Source organism: Schistocerca serialis, chromosome 7 (genome assembly GCF_023864345.2).
Source record: "Schistocerca serialis cubense isolate TAMUIC-IGC-003099 chromosome 7, iqSchSeri2.2, whole genome shotgun sequence".
Lineage (NCBI taxonomy): Eukaryota > Metazoa > Arthropoda > Insecta > Orthoptera > Acrididae > Schistocerca > Schistocerca serialis.
The window spans coordinates 299,726,592-299,746,684 of record NC_064644.1 but is presented as its reverse complement, the minus strand read 5'-3'; the positions used below and the strand labels follow the sequence as shown (position 1 = coordinate 299,746,684).

General features: G+C 43.1%; 1 protein-coding gene across 1 annotated transcript in view; it reads left to right on the top strand.

Moving 5' to 3' along the window:
* The first annotated feature begins 1,748 nt into the window (after nucleotides 1-1,748).
* The window catches only part of LOC126413030 (bumetanide-sensitive sodium-(potassium)-chloride cotransporter), a 220,368-nt gene continuing 202,023 nt past the window's right edge, over nucleotides 1,749-20,093 (top strand). The window contains exon 1 of the mRNA XM_050082924.1: nucleotides 1,749-2,012. Coding sequence (XP_049938881.1) covers nucleotides 1,749-2,012 — 264 coding nt within the window. The remainder of the gene's footprint in view (nucleotides 2,013-20,093) is intronic.

The following is a 20,093-nucleotide window of genomic DNA, read 5'->3' as shown; positions in this document are numbered from 1 at the left end:
TTGGTGCCAATGATGGTCGTATGCGTGTTTGGCGCCGTGCAGGTGAGCGCCACAATCAGGACTGCATACGACCGAGGCACACAGGGCCAACACCCGGCATCATGGTGTGGGGAGCGATCTCCTACACTGGCCGTACACCGCTGGTGATCGTCGAGGGGACACTGAATAGTGCACGGTACATCCAAACCGTCATCGAACCCATCGTTCTACCATTCCTACACCGGCAAGGGAACTTGCTGTTCCACAGGACAATGCACGTCCGCATGTATCCCGTGCCACCCAACATGCTCTAGAAGGTGTAAGTCAACTACCCTGGCCAGCAAGATCTCCGGATCTGTCCCCAATTGAGCATGTTTGGGACTGGATGAAGCGTCGTCTCACGCGGTCTGCACGTCCAGCACGAACGCTGGTCCAACTGAGGCGCCAGATGGAAATGGCATGGCAAGCCGTTCCACAGGACTACATCCAGCATCTCTACGATCGTCTCCATGGGAGAATAGCAGCCTGCATTGCTGCGAAAGGTGGATATACACTGTACTAGTGCCGACATTGTGCATGCTCTGTTGCCTGTGTCTATGTGCCTGTGGTTCTGTCAGTGCGATCATGTGATGTATCTGACCCCAGGAATGCGTCAATAAAGTTTCCCCTTCCTGGGACAATGAATTCACGGTGTTCTTATTTCAATTTCCAGGAGTGTATATAAATGACCTAGGTGACAATCTGAGCAGTTCTCTTAGGTTGTTCGCAGATGATGCTGTAATTTACCGTTTAGTAAGGTCATCCGAAGACCAGCATCAGATGGAAAGCGATTTAGAAAAGATTGCTGTATGGTGTGCCAGGTGGCAGTTGACGCTAAATAACGAAAAGTGTGAGGTGATCCACATGAGTTCCAAAAGAAATCCGTTGGAATTCGATTACTCGATAAATAGTACAATTCTCAAGGCTGTCAATTCAACTAAGTACCTGGGTGTTAAAATTACGAACAATTTCAGTTGGAAAGACCACATAGATAATATTGTGGGGAAGGCGAGCCAAAGGTTGCGTTTCATTGGCAGGACACTAAGAAGATGCAACAAGTGCACTAAAGACACAGCTTACACTACACTCGTTCGTCCTCTGCTAGAATATTGCTGCGCGGTGTGGGATCCTTACCAGGTAGGATTGACGGAGGACATCGAAAGGGTGCAAAAAAGGGCAGCTCGTTTTGTATTATCACGTAATAGGCGAGAGAGTGTGGCAGATATGATACGCGAGTTGGGATGGAAGTCATTAAAGCAAAGACGTTTTTCGTCGCGGCGAGATCTATTTACGAAATTTCAGTCACCAACTTTCTCTTCCGAATGCGAAAATATTTTGTTGAGCCCAACCTACATAGGTAGGAATGATCATCAAAATAAAATAAGAGAAATCAGAGCTCGAACAGAAAGGTTTAGGTGGACGTTTTTCCCGCGCGCTGTTCGGGAGTGGAATGGTAGAGAGATAGTATGATTGTGGTTCGATGAACCCTCTGCCAAGCACTTAAATGTGAATTACAGAGTAATGATGTAGATGTAGACGTAGTGTACATACCTGGGCAACGCCGGGTACTTAGCTAGTATTTAAATAAGGTTAATGGCCTGGAAGCTTCCATATAACAGGGAACAGACTTTTTGCTGGATTCTCAACGTCGCAGCTTTGAGCACTTTAGATTTACACCCAGCGTTCCACTGAAGACAAATGAATGCATTGAGACGTGTCGGTGTTTCAGAATGGAGAACCGGTTCAGCGTGCGCAGAGTGGAAGGCATGGAGGAGGGCAAAGCCAGCGTGGGCGGCGGGGGCGGCGCGACGGACGTGTTCACGGCGACGTCGACGACGTGCCTGGTGACGGAGCCGCGCCGCCGCTCGTCGCTGCAGCAGCTGACGCTGGAGGCGCTGCCCCGCCTCGACAACTACCGCCAGTGGGGCATGAAGCGGCCGTCGCTGGGGGCCCTGCACGGCGAGACGGCGCTGGCCGCCACCGCCGAGGAACGGGTGCGTCTCCACACATACCACTCAGCGCTGCCGCCTGCTTTCACACGCTCTACTGAGAGATGTAAACTGGGCAAACACATTTTCGCTGTCTGCTTTGTTATTGCTCACGTAACAACTAATATATCGATAAATGGACGACATAACATACAGGGTGTTACAAAAAGGTACGGCCAAACTTTCAGGAAACATTCCTCACACACAAATAGAGAATAGATGTTATGCGGACATGTGTCCGGAAACGCTTAATTTCCATGTTAGAGCTCATTTTAGTTTCGTCAGTATGTACAGTACTTCTTCGATTCACCGCCAGTTGGCCCAATTGAAGGAAGGTAATGTTGAGTTCGGTGCTTGTGTTGACATACGACTCATTGCTCTACAGTACTAGCATCGAGCACATCAGTACGTAGCATCGACAGGTTAGTGTTCATCACGAACGTGGTTTTGCAGTCAGTGCAATGTTTACAAATGCGGAGTTGGCAGATGCCCATTTGATGTATGGATTAGCACGGGGCAATAGCCGTGGCGCAGTACGTTTGTATCGAGACTGATTTCCAGAACGAAGGTGTCCCGTCAGGAAGACGTTCGAAACAATTGATCGGCGTCTTAGGGAGCACGGAACATTACGGCCTATGACTCGCGACTGGGGAAGACCTAGAACGACGAGGATACCTGCAATGGACGAGGCTATTCTTCGTGCAGTTGACGATAACCCTAATGTCAGCGTCAGAGAAGTTGCTGCTGTACAAGGTAACGTTGACCACGTCACTGTATGGAGAGTGCTACGGGAGAACCAGTTGTTTCCGTACCATGTACAGCGTGTGCAGGCACTATCAGCAGCTGATTTGCCTCCACGGGTACACTTCTGCGAATGGTTCATCCGACAATGTGTCAATCCTCATTTTAGTGCATATGTTCTCTTTACGGATGAGGCTTCATTCCAACGTGATCAAATTGTAAATTTTCACAACCAACATGTGTGGGCTGACGAGAATCCGCACGCAATTGTGCAATCACCTCATCAACACAGATTTCCTGTGAACGTTTGGGCATCCATTGTTGGTGATGTCTTGATTGGGCCCCATGTTCTTCCACCTACGCTCAATGGAGCAAGTTATCACGATTTCATACGGGATACTCTACCTGTGCTGCTAGAACATGTGCCTTTACAAGTACGACACAACATGTGGTTCGTGCACGATGGAGCTCCTGCACATTTCAGTCGAAGTGTTCGTACGCTTCTCAACAACAGATTCGGTGACCGATGGATTGGTAGAGGCGGACCAATTCCATGGCCTCCACGCTCTCCTGACCTCAACCCTCTTGACTTTTATTTATGGGGGCATTTGAAAGCTCTTGTCTGCGCAACCCCGGTACCAAATGTAGAGACTCTTCGTGCTCGTATTGTGGACGGCTGTGATACAATACGCCATTCCCCAGGGCTGCATCAGCGCATCAGGGATTCCATGCGACGGAGGGTGGATGCATGTATCCTTGCTAACGGAGGACATTTTGAACATTTCCTGTAACAAAGTGTTTGAAGTCATGCTGGTACGTTCTGTTGCTGTGTGTTTCCATTCCATGATTAATGTCATTTGAAGAGAAGTAATAAAATGAGCTCTAACATGGAAAGTAAGCGTTTCCGGACACGTGTCCACATAACATATTTTCTTTCTTTGTGTGTGAGGAATGTTTCCTGAAATTTTTGCCGTACCTTTTTGTAACACCCTGTATATTGCTATGAAAAGAACCCTGAAATACTTTTTAGGGATGCTGTGCTGTGACTGTCTTTGGATCATTAATTTTCAACAAAACAAAATATATTATTTTCTTATTATTTTGGATCTGGCTTTCTATAAAAGGAACATTGTTTTGTTACTGCAACTCGCTATAAAGTTTAACGTATCTTCCTTAATTTACAATTATTGAAAAGGTTACTGAAAATTATGTCGTTATCAATACTGATGTTACAGTACACAATATTTGTTCAACATCAAAATTTTGCAGTGGATTTTTGTTAACATTGAAACACCAATAAGTAGCAGGGCTAACACGAGAACATGAGGCTATTATCAGAGAAAAAATGTTTGGCATACTAGAACTACGCACAGCAAGATTTCTTTTATGTCATGAAGGTAAATTATCTTTTTGCACTGTTAATAATTTATCATTCGCAGCCCGCGTCCACCTGTAAAACACATCATAAAATCTGCTGCTCTGCTCTGCAATCCCGAAATCTGAAAGAAATAATTTTAGTTCACTATTACTTGTCCGTTTCTTTGCGGTATGACTGGTTTCATTTAACGCAGTTTGAATGCGCCGCGGCAGAGGCTCGTTCGTTCGGAGCGCAGCTCTGCACCACGAATAATATTTAAATAGCTGAAAAGTCTTAAAAGGATGGGATAAAATACCAGGCAAGCTTATTACAAATCATTATGCAAGTTTTCACTAAGTAACTCTATTCAAAACATTTAAAAAGATTAAATTCTTACACACCTTTACAAATCAGTACCTATTGGCGTCCTTCTCTCAATCTTCACAAAAGAATGCTACACAAGCATACAATATAGCGACACAGGCTCTTGCTACTCACGTAACTCCGAAAATACGACAGAGAAATTAGTGCTCGGTCACTACTATATATACTCACTGTGACATATTCTCATCTTTGTTTGATATTGAATAAGTATCGTCTGTGTCGGTTTCAGTACTCGACAACACTGATATTATCTTTAAAAAAACTCGGTACATAATTCTATACAAGTATAAAGCGTGACACATAATGGAGTCTCTTTATTAAATAAAGTTCACACAATCATTGTCCACGCAATTACAATCATCCAGTTCAATTATTCTTTTCTCTCTTTTTTTACCACATATAATGTGTGTTTTGGCAGGAGATGTTACAGCATACAGAGGGGTCCATAAAAATGTAGACACTTTCTGATAGTCAGTATTAGTGGAACAAAATGACAAACCGTTACAATTCTTGCACGGGGGAACATTATTTTGTGTGTACAATGTTACCCCCATTAGCAACCAAACAACGACGATGCCGGTGAACTATTAACCGAACCGTGGCTGTCAGTGCTACCGGTATCACAGCCACAGATGTCTCGATGGTTTCTCGTAGCTCTTTCAGTGTAGCTATTTTCTGGTGTTAGTTTCATTTTTCAAGGTCCTCCATAGCTAGGAGTTAAGAGGAGTAAGGTCTGGAGATGGTAGTGGGTACTTACCAGCTCCTCTTCGATCTATCCATCGTCCAGATAGATTTCCATCCATGTAGGTTCTTACATCTCTATGGTAGTGAGGCGGAGTGTCATCTTGTAGGTAAAATCTTACATTTTCTAACACCTCTCGGATGGCTGGTAAAAATCGATGTTTGCAGCATATGAAGATCCATCTGCGAGCTAACATCCCAAAGATGTTCGGGCTCACATGCGATTCCTCTTCGTCGAAATGTCTTGGCTCAAACTCGTCTAGGGGTTGAACCGCACGTGTTGCATTACACGTCCTACATTAGACACTTGTGACCCATTGGTTAAATTGTCTGGCTGATGGCAAGTTTGCGAAATACAAAGTTACTGTAACATACAATAACAGTAATAATAATACCAGGAACAAAATTAACGACCCATAAACGATGTAGGTCATACATTTGCGATTTGGTTAGAATAATGTTTATTCAGAAAGGAAAGTAATAGCGAAAGTGGTCGTGTTTAGAATTACTGTTACTCTCGAGCGCATATCCATTTGACACAGTTCGATCATTCACAATCTCATCGCGAAACACAATACTCCACCTCGATATTTACACGAAAAGTTAAGAGTTCACCCCAGGCGCGCGGCTGCTCACCGCTCAGAGACTAAGTCCCTCGATACCACACAACGCGACATTTTCTAAGTCATTTCACTTCCTAGCTGCCTAAAGACCGACTGCCCGCTTTCGCGTCTCAATCCGAACTGTTCCCTTTGGTGTCTAGATCAGCAGTGTCCGCTTTCGCATTTTAATGATACGCTTCTAAATGAAATGTCGATCGTTAAGATCGACCAAAGTGTTTAGATTTTTTCATTCAGGTCTTTGCTACAAAACTCGTTAATTTCACTTTAACAGTAAATCCTAAACTATTATAGATATGATCAATATTCAAGTTTTATTGGGATCGCCATGAAAATTTATGGAGGATGGCAGATTAAAATTATTGTGGCTTGATTTCCTGCATTACTACAGAATTAAATAGTTTCCATAAATGTTTCCCTTTATAGTCGATCTTAGGTCCGCCATATTTAACACTGCTACGTCTCCTCGGCCACAAAAGATTTCTACTGGGTTTCCCTAAGACGTAGGTTCTCATCTGTCTCACTCGCACACTACAGCGCTTGGGCCTCAATAGAGAATAGGCGCCTGTGAGTTTCCTCATCTCGTGGTGAATCTGCGCTCTATGTGGCATCCGGTCCTGGACGACAGAGTTCGTTTCACAATTCCTGAAGGCTGACTCTTTCGGCCATATACTTAAATGAGAGCGAAATGCTCGTTAACTCACACATCTCACGAGTTACAGTACCTCCAAAGAAGAATGGGCCAATCAAACAGTCCAATGACTGACCACACCACACATTAACACCCAGTAGATTCAAATGGTTCAAATGGCTCTGAGCACTATGGGACTCAACTGCTGAGGTCAAGTCCCCTAGAACTTAGAACTACTTAAACCTAACTAACCTAAGGACATCACACACATCCATGCCCGAGGCAGGATTCGAACCTGCGACCGTAGTGTCGCGCGGTTCCGGATTGTAGCGCCTAGAACCGCTTGGCCACTCCGGCCGGCCCACACCGAGTAGATTAACATGTTTGTCATCTGAACGTGAAGGTCTTCAGGAGCCCAGTACACGCAGCTGTGGCTGTTTACAGTACCGTTCTGTCTGAACTGTGCCTCGTCAGACCAGATAACCATTCCTGAAAACAGTTCCCCCTCCCGAAGCATACCTCCAAACCACTCGCAGTATTGTACCCTTCAATCTGGGTTGTCCTCGTTCACAGCGTGCAACCTTCAGAATTTTTCGTACGCTTGATCGGCTTACCCTGCAATCACGTGCACCCTGCTTCACAGATTTTTGATGTGACCTAGATATTGTTACAACTCAGCAGCGCTGGAAGCTAGACTTGATGTTCTTGGTCGGACAGACCTTTCCTTATGCACGTCCTGAACAGTACCGTTAGCTTAAAATTTACCCCGACTACGATAAATTGTTGTACAAGTTGGTGGCTGACTTCCGTACACATTACGCCATTGCTGTTGTACCTCCAACATGTTTTCGTACTTCCAGTACCACTTCAATAAGGTCTTGCATTGCTCAAGCGACAAGCTTTCTTCACTCATTGCTACATTGTCATCTGCTGGAAATCGTTTCCCGAGATCTGTTGAGAAAACAATGGACTACGTTACCACGCAAAATTGCAATCATTTTGTCACAAAAATAGTTACTGTCTAAAAGTGTCTACATTTTTCTGGAGGGAGGGGGAGTTAAATGAAATCCTTCATTTTTTGAATTGAACAAAAGTTGAACACATGTATGTCATTTTTCGATATAGTTCTGCCTGTCGTTCAACACATCTGTTAACACACCTACACTCTCCGATGTATAAAACGTTTTGTGAGATGTGTACCTAGTGCTCCACAGTTAATGGAAAGAAGACATCAATTCCGAAAAACAATGTTTAACTAAAAAATACAGGTAGTTATATTTTGATCGTTACTGTACGGGGTTTTGTTAAGTACAACGATCGAAATATAAAAATACTCACTGTCAATAGCAATAATTTTGTATAATTAAAATGGGTGATTAAATTTAGATTGCATAATAATTACGGTTGCCAGCTCAAAAACAGCAAAAGTTAAATTTGCTTAATGACTGACATCACTTTGAAATCATGTATGCGTAATAGCTGGAAGGGAATAATAATGCAGCAACTGAACAGAATGCACTCGCGCGAGCTTGGATGTTGAAGGCACGTGTAACATCGACGATATTAATTTGGGATACAAATGTTATTTATAATTACGAACGCCAATAATAGGTAATGACCAGCAACATTTTATGTAAATTGTACTGAATTATGTAACTCACGGTAACGTTGCCTATCTGAAAATTTACTAGAACGTGACCAGAACAAATTACTTTTTCTTAATTGTACCTTTCAAATTAAGATCGTAAATGGTTTCATTTATAGCAACAACCATTTAGCACTGCCATATTACGAGGATAGAAGCACATGAATTTTTTTGTAAAACACAACATAAATTCATAAAATTACTTTGGCTGAAATAGCATCGACACTTTTGTCATTGAAATATAAATTGCTTTTAAATAACGTTTGGGTTGGCAAATTGCTTGCAGTAGTGGTGCAACACTTTATGAAGAACTGTAATTACTGCTGTCTCTGATTCCAACAATTATGCCAATGAAAGTTAACTTCATAATTAATTGGTTTTATCATCTTTAAATTATTTCTTTCACTTGTGACTTTCTCGGTAGGTTTGGTGATAGACTGGGACCCAGCTGATGGTTAATGACTTGGGTCGATCAGCTTCACTCACAAAGTTTATGATCTGACTAAACAATATTATAACGTCCAAAAGAATAAACTAATACGCTGGCGGGCCTTGTAAACAACTACAAAATAATGGCCTGAGCTCTCATAGTGAATAGCTTATGGTGCGATGCAATGCTTTTTACAGTAGCCATTATTGGCAACGGGTCCTTCTTGGTTAGCGAGCAGAATGAGTAGCCTTGGGCAGACAGTAATCTTCCTTAATTACCACTACTTCTTATAGCCATGTACCTTGCCCCATACACGTGCTTGCCTTGCCGCATATTACAAAACCAACTGTAGAACAATTTCCATCCGGCTTTAATGCGCCAACATTTCACGTCTGTATCCCACTTCAGATGATTCGCAACTCTCTTCTTTACCTCCAGTACCACGACTGCGGGCAGTCACGGCAACGATTTTATTGCTACATTAAAAGATATTCTTTGCGCTCCGTACTGTATGAATTTCCCTGACACTGCCAGCGTGAAAATACAAAGCTTTGACAAAACTTGCTAACATCATACTACATTTTCATAAACAATAATTATTGCCGCGCGAGATTAGCCGAGCGGTCTAGGCGCTTCAGTCATGGACTGTGCGGCTCGTCCCGGCGGAGGTTCGAGTCCTCCCTCGGGCATGGGTGAGTGTGTTTGTCCTTAGGATAATTTAAGTTAAGTAGTGTGTAAGTTTAGGGACTGATGACCTTAGCAGTTAAGTCCCATAAGATTTCACACACATTTGAACACACAATAATTATTGACAAAACTCACAAATACATACAATTAGAAAATATTGTTTTAAAGTCATAGAATCAAGTGACTGCAAACTACGTGAGGTACTGTGTTGTAGTGTTACAATTACCTCTAGTGCAGGACATGCACGGATCTCCCTAGGAAAAATATATATTCTTTTGGTCGTGTACGAGACATGACTAACGTCCAGCGTCCGTTTCATCCATCGCCGCGTGGCGATTTTCCAACACAATGTCTTCAACTTTTGAGCAGACTCTGCTGTCATAATGCGATGTGCCTGAATTGGTCTTGAGCGTTTGTCACAGAAGTCACACCACTTCCAAACTTTCTGCTCCACACATGCAACTGCTGCAGTGGTAGACATTCATCACCATACTGGACCTTTTTTTCGCCGATGGATATCATTAGGTTTCGCGCCTTCATTGCTCAGAAGACGTACGACAGAACGCGGTTCTTCTTTGGTACATTTCACAAGTGGTGCTGCCATTACCAACTGGCCGCGTTTCGCTTGCCTATAGTGTGCTGCCGCTACTGATGGGAACAACCAAATGAAAACAACTGCCGTCCGTGTGGCCGAGCGGTTCTAGGTGCTAAGTCTGGAACCGCGCGACCGCTACGGTCGCAGGTTCGAATCCTGCCTCGGGCATGGATGTGTATAACGTCCTTAGGTTTAAGTAGTTCTAAGTTCTAGGGGACTGATGACCTCAGCAGTTTAGCCCCATAGTGCTCAGAGCCATTTGAACCATTTATTTGAAAACAACTGATTGTCAGTTACTGGAAAACAATCGACTCATTCCGTTGTAGTCTTACGTATCAGTTGAATTATTCATTCATTCTTTTGAGTGAATTCAGTCTATGAGAGCAACGAAATGGAAATAATCGAATCTGTCGTTTTAGTTTTAGGGATCAGTTGAATTATTTATTATTCATTCATTTCTTTCGCGTGAAACCCGTCTCTGAGGACAGCCGAATGAAAAGGTCGACAATATCTGGTGGTGTTTTGGGTACTGACTGAGTTATTCATCCTTTCTTTTCCAGTGACACCAGTCTTTAGTTTTTCTGTCTGCTGAAGCACGTATTCCATTCGTTCATCAATTGAAACCAGTATTTAGTGGTTTAGTTGACTCAGTTATCCAACTATGCATCCGAGTGAAACCAGTCTGTAGTACTTTCATTAGGTGAAGTAAAAGCAATGGTATATACATTTCAAACAAGGGTACACGTACCCCCAGAGAGTAGCCCCACCACTCAGGTCTACGTGAAAATATCCCAGTGCGCACGCCAGAGTTTAAATCGATCATTATTTAATTATGTACTGAAGGTTCGGAGAATAAAGATGAGCAAGCACAAAAGTTCTCTTAGGGGTATGTGAAGAATAAGGGAGAACGTTGCTAGATTTTTGCGACTGTTTTCATGTTCATGTCGACGTCCTGCTGCTGGCAAGGCCAGGGTGGCAGACGACTGGAGGAGGTAGCTACTGAGCACTAACGCAGGTCCCGGCAGCACTGCGCTCACATCGGCCACGGCGCCACCTCCTCGCGTCGGCTGTAACCCTGGCCCTGATAGCAGCACGAGACCGGCTACTGGGCCGACGTCACGCGCCCATTCCCACAGAAAAGAGTGAACAGAATGGAAAACATTCACATTAATTAACTGACGTAACCGATTGACACTTGTGTCAATCGGCTGTCTCACATTAAATGAAAAAATTCAAACCTGGAGAGTGACGTGGCGGCTCACTAGTTTCATTCGATCGTTTCATTCAACAGAAAGAACCGGCTGAACAAAAAACTCGACTGGTCAATCGATCAGTTGCTGAAGACAGTTCTTTATCCCATCACTAGTCACCGCCTGTAGGGCATTCTTACTTCACTGGTAATAACAGTACTGTCAACTTACAGAACAATGGCGCCAAATGTCGATTTTTAATTACATTTCTGAGGTATCCATTTGACTCGTCGTAGTATTAGTAGTAGTAGAAACAAACAGTACAGTGATGTGTAGTTCAAGACAAAGTGGCGTTACAACCAACCGCTTTACCCCGCAGTCTGTCTTTTAACATTCAAAATGGTTTACTAGCGGCGTTAATTAAAGGAAGAAAGCAGCGTAAAGTTGGTTTGTATCTATGGCAAATCAATAAAGACCATCGACTCGGAAACGGACATGTTATAGCGGTATTCCAGGGAAAATTTGTGCGAAGTTCCTATGGGACCAAACTGCTGAGGTCATTGCTCCCTATGCTTACACACTACTTAGTCTAACTTAAACTAACTTACGCTAAGGACAACACATACACCTATGCCGTAGGGAGGACTCGAATCTCCGACGGACGAACCGCGCGAACCGTGGCAAAGCGCTTCAGACCGCATCGCTAACCGTGCGGTGTTATTCCAGGGCTGCGTACTAATGTTGAGGTGGAATGAGATTCCATTGCAGTCAAAGTCACAGTTGAATTTTAACATAAAAAAGAATTCTCTTTTTAAGTTAAATAAGAGAAATGCGTCCATTCGCTTAAGAGATTAATGACGTTTAATCTCGATACGAGTAAAAATAATTAATATTGATAAGATAAATATTTGTAAACACCCGCCAGGTTAGCCGAGAGAGCTAATGCGCTGCTTCCTGGACTCGGGTAGGCGCGCCAGCCCCGGATCGAATCCGCCTGGCGCACCTGGTGTGCTGGCCAGCCTGGATGTGGTTTTTAGGCGGTTTTCCACATCCCACTAGGTGAATACCAGTCCGGTCCCCCGCGCCGCGCGAGGTAGCCGCACGTTCTAAGACGTCTTGTCACGGTTCCCATGGCTTTCTCCGTCGGAGGTTCGAGTTCTCCCTCGGGCATGGATGTGTGTGTGTTGTCCTTAGCGTAAGTTAGATTAAGTTGTGTGTAAGCTTAGGGACCGATGACCTCAACAGTTTGGTCCCGTAAGATCTTACCACAAATTTCCGGTTTCCCACGTCCCACCTCAGTTACATGACTCACGGACTTTTGAAACACGTTCGCACTATATCATGGTTTACTCTAGACGCAGACAGCTGAGGTACACTGTTTTCCTCCCAGGAGGGTGGAGGAGAGGAATGGGGGGGGGGGGCGGTAGGTAGGGCATCCGCCACCCCTTCAATAAACCACGCCAAATCTGGCCGAAATCATACCGACCTTGCGAAAACTGTGGGACAAAGGCACTAGAAAAAGAAGAAGAAGATGATGAATATTTGTAAACAAATAATTTAGAGAAACTGGCATGACACATCTCCTACCAAAATATGTACGTATAATTAACTAATTTTCTTTATATTATAGACCACTGCCTAACATGAATAAGCGAAAAAGATGCAATTCTTTATTATCTGCGTGGTAAAGCATAATCAAAATGAAATACTAATCGACACAAAGCACTCTGATAACACAGCTATATCTAATACTGCCATCAAAATACACTGGAATACAGATTGATCAGCGCGATAGACGCTAACACCATGGTAATATCCACTCATACAGTTTTCCTTGTATCACCACTCATAACAACAATACGCCCTCTCGCTAGTCAGTGCAATTACGGCTATTGTTAAGGGTCGGCCCGCGGCGAAGGTGACTCGCTCAACCGCTACCTTTCAACCAACAAATACGAGAGTAACTAACTTCACTGTCACAGAGCTCGCGGCGCTTTGACCGTGACAATCGATACGCGTACGTATTCCTGGCCTGTATGAACAGAAAAGCAATAATGCTTAGCCACCGTGGTCTAAGGGAGCCGGCAATGTAGTAGCTCCGTGTGTCCGGTCAGGAGGCTGCCTACTCTCTGTAATAAAAACGTGGATGAAAGGATCTAATATGAACTTGAACGGGTGTCACGTGACGTTCGCCTAAAAAAAGGGGGTAATGTGTTTGGCTAGCAATCACAATTGTCCTGGGTTCGAGCCCAGCCACTGCTTGAATTCTGAATAAAAATCATCAGAATGGCGGCCGAAGACTTAAAGCGTGAATCACCATCGTTCTGCCAACATCCTCGTTAAAGAGGCAGCAGAGGTGAGGAAAGAGGCTCGGGATACCCTCTTCCCCTTGTGATGGGAAACTGTCCCCAAAAAGAGAAAGAAAAAGCAACGAACAACGGCATGAGAATGCAGAAGGCAATGAAACCACTGCATTAAAAACACATAATGTCGCTCCACGAATATGTCGCCCGTAATTGAAAAAGTTTCGTGACGACCTCTCCATTGGCCAAAGATTCCACATTAGTCTCCCATTCAGATCTCCGAGAGGGTACCGCCGAGGGAGAAGTGACCATGAGAAAAAGTTTGAATAACCAACGAAATCATAACGCTCTATAAATACGGGCGTGGAATGTTAGATTTTTTAAAGTGGTAGAACCTACAAAATCTGATAAGGAAAATGCAAAGGCGCTGTTTAGATTTAGTGGGGGTCAATTAAATGAAATGGAAAACGAAAAGATATTCTGGTCAGACTAATATGAGGTTATTTCAACAGCAACAGAAAATGATACAACGGCAGTAGCATTCATTATGAATATGAAGGTACGTCAGACAGTGAGTTTTTTTGATAATGCAAAGATAGGAGTGTTCTTATCAGAATGAGTAGGAAACCAAAGTCAATAATTCACTTATGCGTGCTGACGAGCTGACGACACAAGCTACAGATGAACACGTAATCTGTATGAGGATAATGAGAGTGTAATCCAGCACCTAAAGAGAGGTCAAAATTTTATAATCATGTGTAGTCGGATCGCCAGCCGGGAATCGAACCCGGGCCATTAGGATTGACATTTTGTCGCGCTGACCACTCAGCTAACGGGGGCGGACGGCCTCCCAGTACAGCGGCGTAAGACCATCGCACTATGTTGAAAAATAGGCTTTTGTACCCATAAGAGTTGAGAATAATATGGTGTACGGGACTCTGAAATAAAAACAACCTAATTTCAGAAAAAATGTGTTGCATTACTTATTGAACAGCCCTTGATGTCGACGTGCTTGCACAACTATAACGAATCTCTCTGCCATCATCTGCGTAATTTACATTTCTTGCGTTTCGTCTTTCGGCGAATGCATTTCAGTATTTCCTCAGGACGATGATAGAAAGCTACTGTCACGGGGTAAAGTATTTGTCTCTAAACTGCTTTTCGGCTTTGGCTGAATCAGGGACGATATCTGGGTTGCTAACGACCTGTATTTTGAGCGGACGTTAGGCACGAAGTCAACACCATTACCACGAAGCCACGAGGCTCTGTCTCAGCTTCGTCTACGTTCACAAACAAAAGAAAAAGTTGCGTTAGCGCGAGACAGTGTACATCTTTCCCAAATTACACGAATTAGTGCAGTTACTGCAGGTACATGTAACACTGCATCATGCACTTAGTACCAGGGATATAAGATGAACATCAACAAAAGTAAAACGAGGATAACGGAATGTAGTCGAATTAAGTCGAGTGATGCTGGGGGAATTAGATTAGGAAATGAGACACTTAAAATAGTAAAAGAGTTTTGCTATTTGCGGAGCAAAATAACTGATGATGGTCGAAGTAGAGAGGATATAAAATGTAGAGTGGCAATGGCAAGGAAAGCGTTTCTGAAGAAGAAGAATTTGTTAACATCGAGTATTGATTTAAGTGTCAGAAAGTCGTTTCTGAAAGTATTTGTATGGAGTGTAGCCATGTATGGAAGTGAAACGTGGACGATAAATAATTTAGACAAAAAGAGGATAGAAGCTTTCGAAATGTGGTGCTGCAGAAGAATGCTGGAGTTTCGATGGGTAGATCACATAACTAATGAGGAGGTATTGAATAGAATTGGAGAGAAGAGAAATTTGTGGCACAACTTGACTAGAAGAAGGGATCGGTTGGTAGGACATATTCTGAGGCATCAAGGGATCACCAATTTAGTGTTGGAGGGCAGCGCGGAGGGTAAAAATCTTAGAGGGAGACCAAGAGATGAGTACACTAAACAGATTCAGAAGGATGTAGGTTGCAGTAAGTACTGGGAGATGAAGAAGCTTGCACAGGATAGAGTAGCGTGGAGAGCTGCATCAAACCAGTCTCTTTACTGAAGACCGCAACAACAACATCTCAAAAATGTTACACGAATTTAGGATAATTAAATTCTGGGTGGTCAGTGTGAAAATGGCAATCAGTTTCTAGTTTTTTCCTAAATACTTGTAACGTATGTGGGTAATGAGATTGCTGTGCAGTGGGAAAACTATAGTTTTACGAAGAATACTATATGTTGTGTGCTACAAATTTTGAACTATTTTTAATAGTAAAACGGATGAAAACTCCCGCTCCTTTGATATAAACTGATTAGTCTACAACTTTTAATCACCTCTTCGATAACAACCTCTCGGGAAAGCTACGATAGCCGGCCGCGGTGGTCTAGCGGTTCTAGGCGCTCGGCCCGGAACCGCGCGACCGCTACGGTCGCAGGTTCGAATCCTGCCTCGGGCATGGATGTGTGTGGTGTCCTTAGGTTAGTTAGGTTTAAGTAGTTCTAAGTTCTAGGGGACTGATGACCACAGATGTTAAGTCCCATAGTGCTCAGAGCCATTTGAACAAAAGCTACGATACTTAAAAAATAACTGTGTCTACTACAAAGGATAATGTCAAGGAGCATGTAGCGAATGACAGGAAGGTACTCCAAAGAATTTCTGCTTGCAATAACAGAAATAGAAGAAAACGATATTAAAAGTCCGTAAATGATTTTGCGGTACGATCTGGCAATACATAACTAGAGTAACTGATACGTGTGATAATGTAAGAAGCGTCAGCAGTCTTCATGTTATGAAATTTCGCTCTAAATAAGGTACGGTCGGTTTCTGGCACCTTTGGTCGTGTTCGAAAGGCCGCTTCCGCATGTTGTTCAATACATGGTACTGTGTGTAGCATTGTTAACAGCAAGCTGTCTGACGCCTCAGTGCTTAGGAGATAATTGCTTCGGCTACGGTCGGTTGAAACATAAGAATGGAAGAAATTGATTAGGAAATCTAATGTAAGTTACATATGCAAAGTTACTAATTAGAATGTGAGTTTAGGGGAATTACTGACCTAAATGTAGTCCAGTTTTCATCTCTGTCTACATACATAATCCGCAATCGACCACATGGATCATGGTGGAGGATGCTTTCTGACCCGCTGGTCAGTCCTTCTCCTGTTATACTCGTAAACAGAGCGAGCGAGAAACGAGTGTCTACATAATTCTGTGCTAGCCCTGATTTCTCTTGCCTTGGCATTTCTTGCGCGAGATGTACGTACATTGGTGGCAGCAGGATCGTTCCGCGATCTGTTGCCATTGACAGTTCTCTAAACTGTCACAATAATGTTTTGCGAAACGAACCTCTTCTTCCCTCCAGAGATTCCCATTTTCGTTTGTGGACCATGTCCGTAATACTCACATGTTTATCGTATCTACCTGCAGCAAATCTAGCAGTACACCTCTGAATTGCTTCGATGTCTTCCTTTAATCCGAGTTAGCGGGGATCCCAAACACTCGAGCAGCATTCAATAAAGAAACGAACAAGTGTTTCCTTTGTAGATGAGCTCCATTTTCCTATCATCCTGCCAATAAACCGGAGCCGACCGTTTACCTTCCCTGTAATCGACCTTATATGCTAGTTCCATTTCACGTCGCTTTACAACGTTATGCCTAGACATTAAATCGGCGTGACTGTGTCAAGCAGCACACAACTATGACTGTATCCCAACATTACAAGATTGTTTTTATTACTCATTTGCCTTAATTTACATTTTCCAGATTTAGAGCAAGCTGACATTCAACACATCAAATAGAAATTCTCTCTGAGTCATCCTGTAACCCTCTTCATACATTCAACAACACTTTCCCGCATACTACAGCTAAATCAGCAAATAACGGTAGATTGACGCTCAACCTGTACGTCAGATCGTTTATGCATACAGGGTGTTTCAGAAGTGATGGCGGATATTTAGGGATATGACAGGACTGATAATTCGAAACAAAGAAAGTCACGTAAACATGAGCTTACCGTAAGAGCTATGAGCAATTCTTGATGTTCGACAAGTGAAACAACTACTGCAAGCTCTTTTCTTTCCATATTTTGGGAAATGATATTATGGACCAAAACAAGAAAAAAATCCCATTAAACATGTGCTGTAAAATGCATACGTTAACATCTATGAGCACTTGTTCATCTTCGCTACTTTTAGACACATCTCTTCTAATGAACAAGTACTCATAACTTTTAAGGTACGCATTTTAGAGTACATATTTACTGGGCCTTTTTTCTCATTTTGGTCCATATACCACTTCTGAAAACATGAAAAGCAAAGAGCTTGCAGTAAAAGAAATTTGTTTCAGTGTTGAAGATCAAGAATTGCTCAAAGCTCTTAAGATATGTATTTTAGACCCCATATTTCCTTGACTTTTTTTTTGTTTCGAATGATCATTCCTGTCGTATCCCTGAATGTTGACTAGCACTTCTGAAACACCCTGTATAGAGAAAAAGAACAGTCTTATCACACTTCCCTTGGACATACCTGACGATACCCTAGTCTCTGAAGAACGCAAGTCGTCCAGGAACGTACTGCATTCAATTATTTAAAAAGTCTTTGAGCCACTCATATACGAGGTGCAACAATAAAGTAATGAGACTGATTTTCTTTGCAAGATGTGGCAACGCTGCAGGCTTGCGTAGGCACAATATCTTTGACCTTGGTCTATACACTGCTTTTAGTCCAAGCGGCACATCGATGCAACTGCTCAGTTGTGAGTTGTGCTGTAATAAGTTAACACGTTTTTATGTCTCTCGTCGCGGAAATGGGACCACATAATATTGCGCAACGGTATGCCGTTTCTTTTTGCGTTAAATTGGGTGAAAACGAGACGACAACTTACCGTAACCTTCAGAAGGCTTTTGGAGAGGAGGTTATGTCAAGAGCTCAAGTTTTTCGTTGGCATAAAATGTTTAGTGAAGGTAGAACGAATGTTGAAGATGAAGACCGCAGTGGATGACCATCAACTTCACGGACGGATGTCAACTTGGCCAGGGTGTGTGAACTCGTACGATCTGATCGAAGATTATCCATGAAAGTGATTGCAGAAGAACTGAACATCAATCGAGAAACGGTTCGTCTAATAATAACTGAAGACCTAGGTATGAGAAAGATTTGTGCAAAAATGGTCCCTAAAAATCTCACACCACAATCACTAAAACAAAGGCGTTTTTCGATGCGGCAGGATCTTGTTATGAAATTTCAATGACCAATTTTCTCCTCAGAGTGTGAACATATTTTGTTGGCGCCCACGTACATGGGAAGCAGTGATAATCATAATAGAATAAATCAGAGCTCACATAGAAAGATCTTAAGTGTTCGTTTCTTCCGCTCGCTGTCCGGGAGTGGAACGGCTGAGAAATAGGCTTGAAGTGGTTCGATTAACTCTCTGCCAGACACTTAATTGGGAATTCCAGAGAAATCATATAGATTTAGATATGGCATCGAAACTTGGTAGATATTCTAACTTGTTAATGCGGAACCGATTTATGCTGGAAAAATTAGTTCGAATTTTGGCCACCAGCTGCAACTCGGGGACTGTGACTCCAAGAAAGACCAACCATACGATAAATTACAGCCCACACTGAAAGTGCACTTGAAATTATAGCCACCCAATACACAGTTAACTCAACTGACAACCACAACAGTATAAACAATGCTTGAAAAGAGACTTTTCTTAGGTCGAAAAAAATTATACTTGCAGTCTAGGCATATTCAGGCACTAGCCACTGGTTCCTGTCATGATCCGTGTATTCAGTGGACGGGTCTCCATCGATAGGTGTTGCGGCTGCCAGGTCTGCATAGAGTTCGACTTGCATACAGCACGAGTCCCCTCACCAGCTGTGTTGTAGAGTATGACGCAGTACGATGAACCGAACATTGCGTTAGTGCCACTTGACAATAATCTGCGGTGGTCTGCCGAACAGCCGGCACGTAGCTCCTTTATGATGCCATAGGTCAGTAACTTCTCCACAAGTCGATATTTTTAACTTTTTAACTCCCCAGCAGAATCACTAAGAGTGCGTCATTTGAGGCAGAGTTCGAGCATAGTTGGGCAAACATAAACAATGAAATCAACATTAACGAAGATGTAAGTATTCGTCCTAGTTTGTCCCAAGTTGCTATTAATAAGACAGGGTAAAAAGCTTCAGAAAGTAAGATATAAATGGTTTCCTAATACGAGTCTAGTATTTCAAACAGGGTGCCAATTCCGTCAGGCGCTAGAGTTTTTTCTTCGCGTCACGTCTCCATTAATCCAAGTGCCACTTCTCTCCAGACCCCAACATTTATAGCCTCACAAATAAACTTTATTTTGCTCGTATCCTATTGTTGTTGTTTCAGTAGTGGCACGTCCAGCAGCACGTGGTAAGGATATTATACAAACGTCAGTTTACACACTGCCTGACAAAAAGAGCAACCAGATGACATGGTCAGATGTCTTTGTATGTCCATCCTTTTGGCAGGAGGCCTTTGGGACTACGGCCGTTTACTATTGTGAGAAAATAAAACGCCTACGGCCGTCCTTATGATTTTATTTATTTTGTTGCAAGCAGTTTCGGCGCTTCAATGCGGCATCTTCAAGCTGTAGTTGATACGAAAGGGGTTGATACGATCCCTATGCATATCGCATCAGTACCAGCATAAATGGCAAAGCACATAATCTGAAAACTTGGCAGTTTATGGTTAGAGTGCTGACACCTAAGTT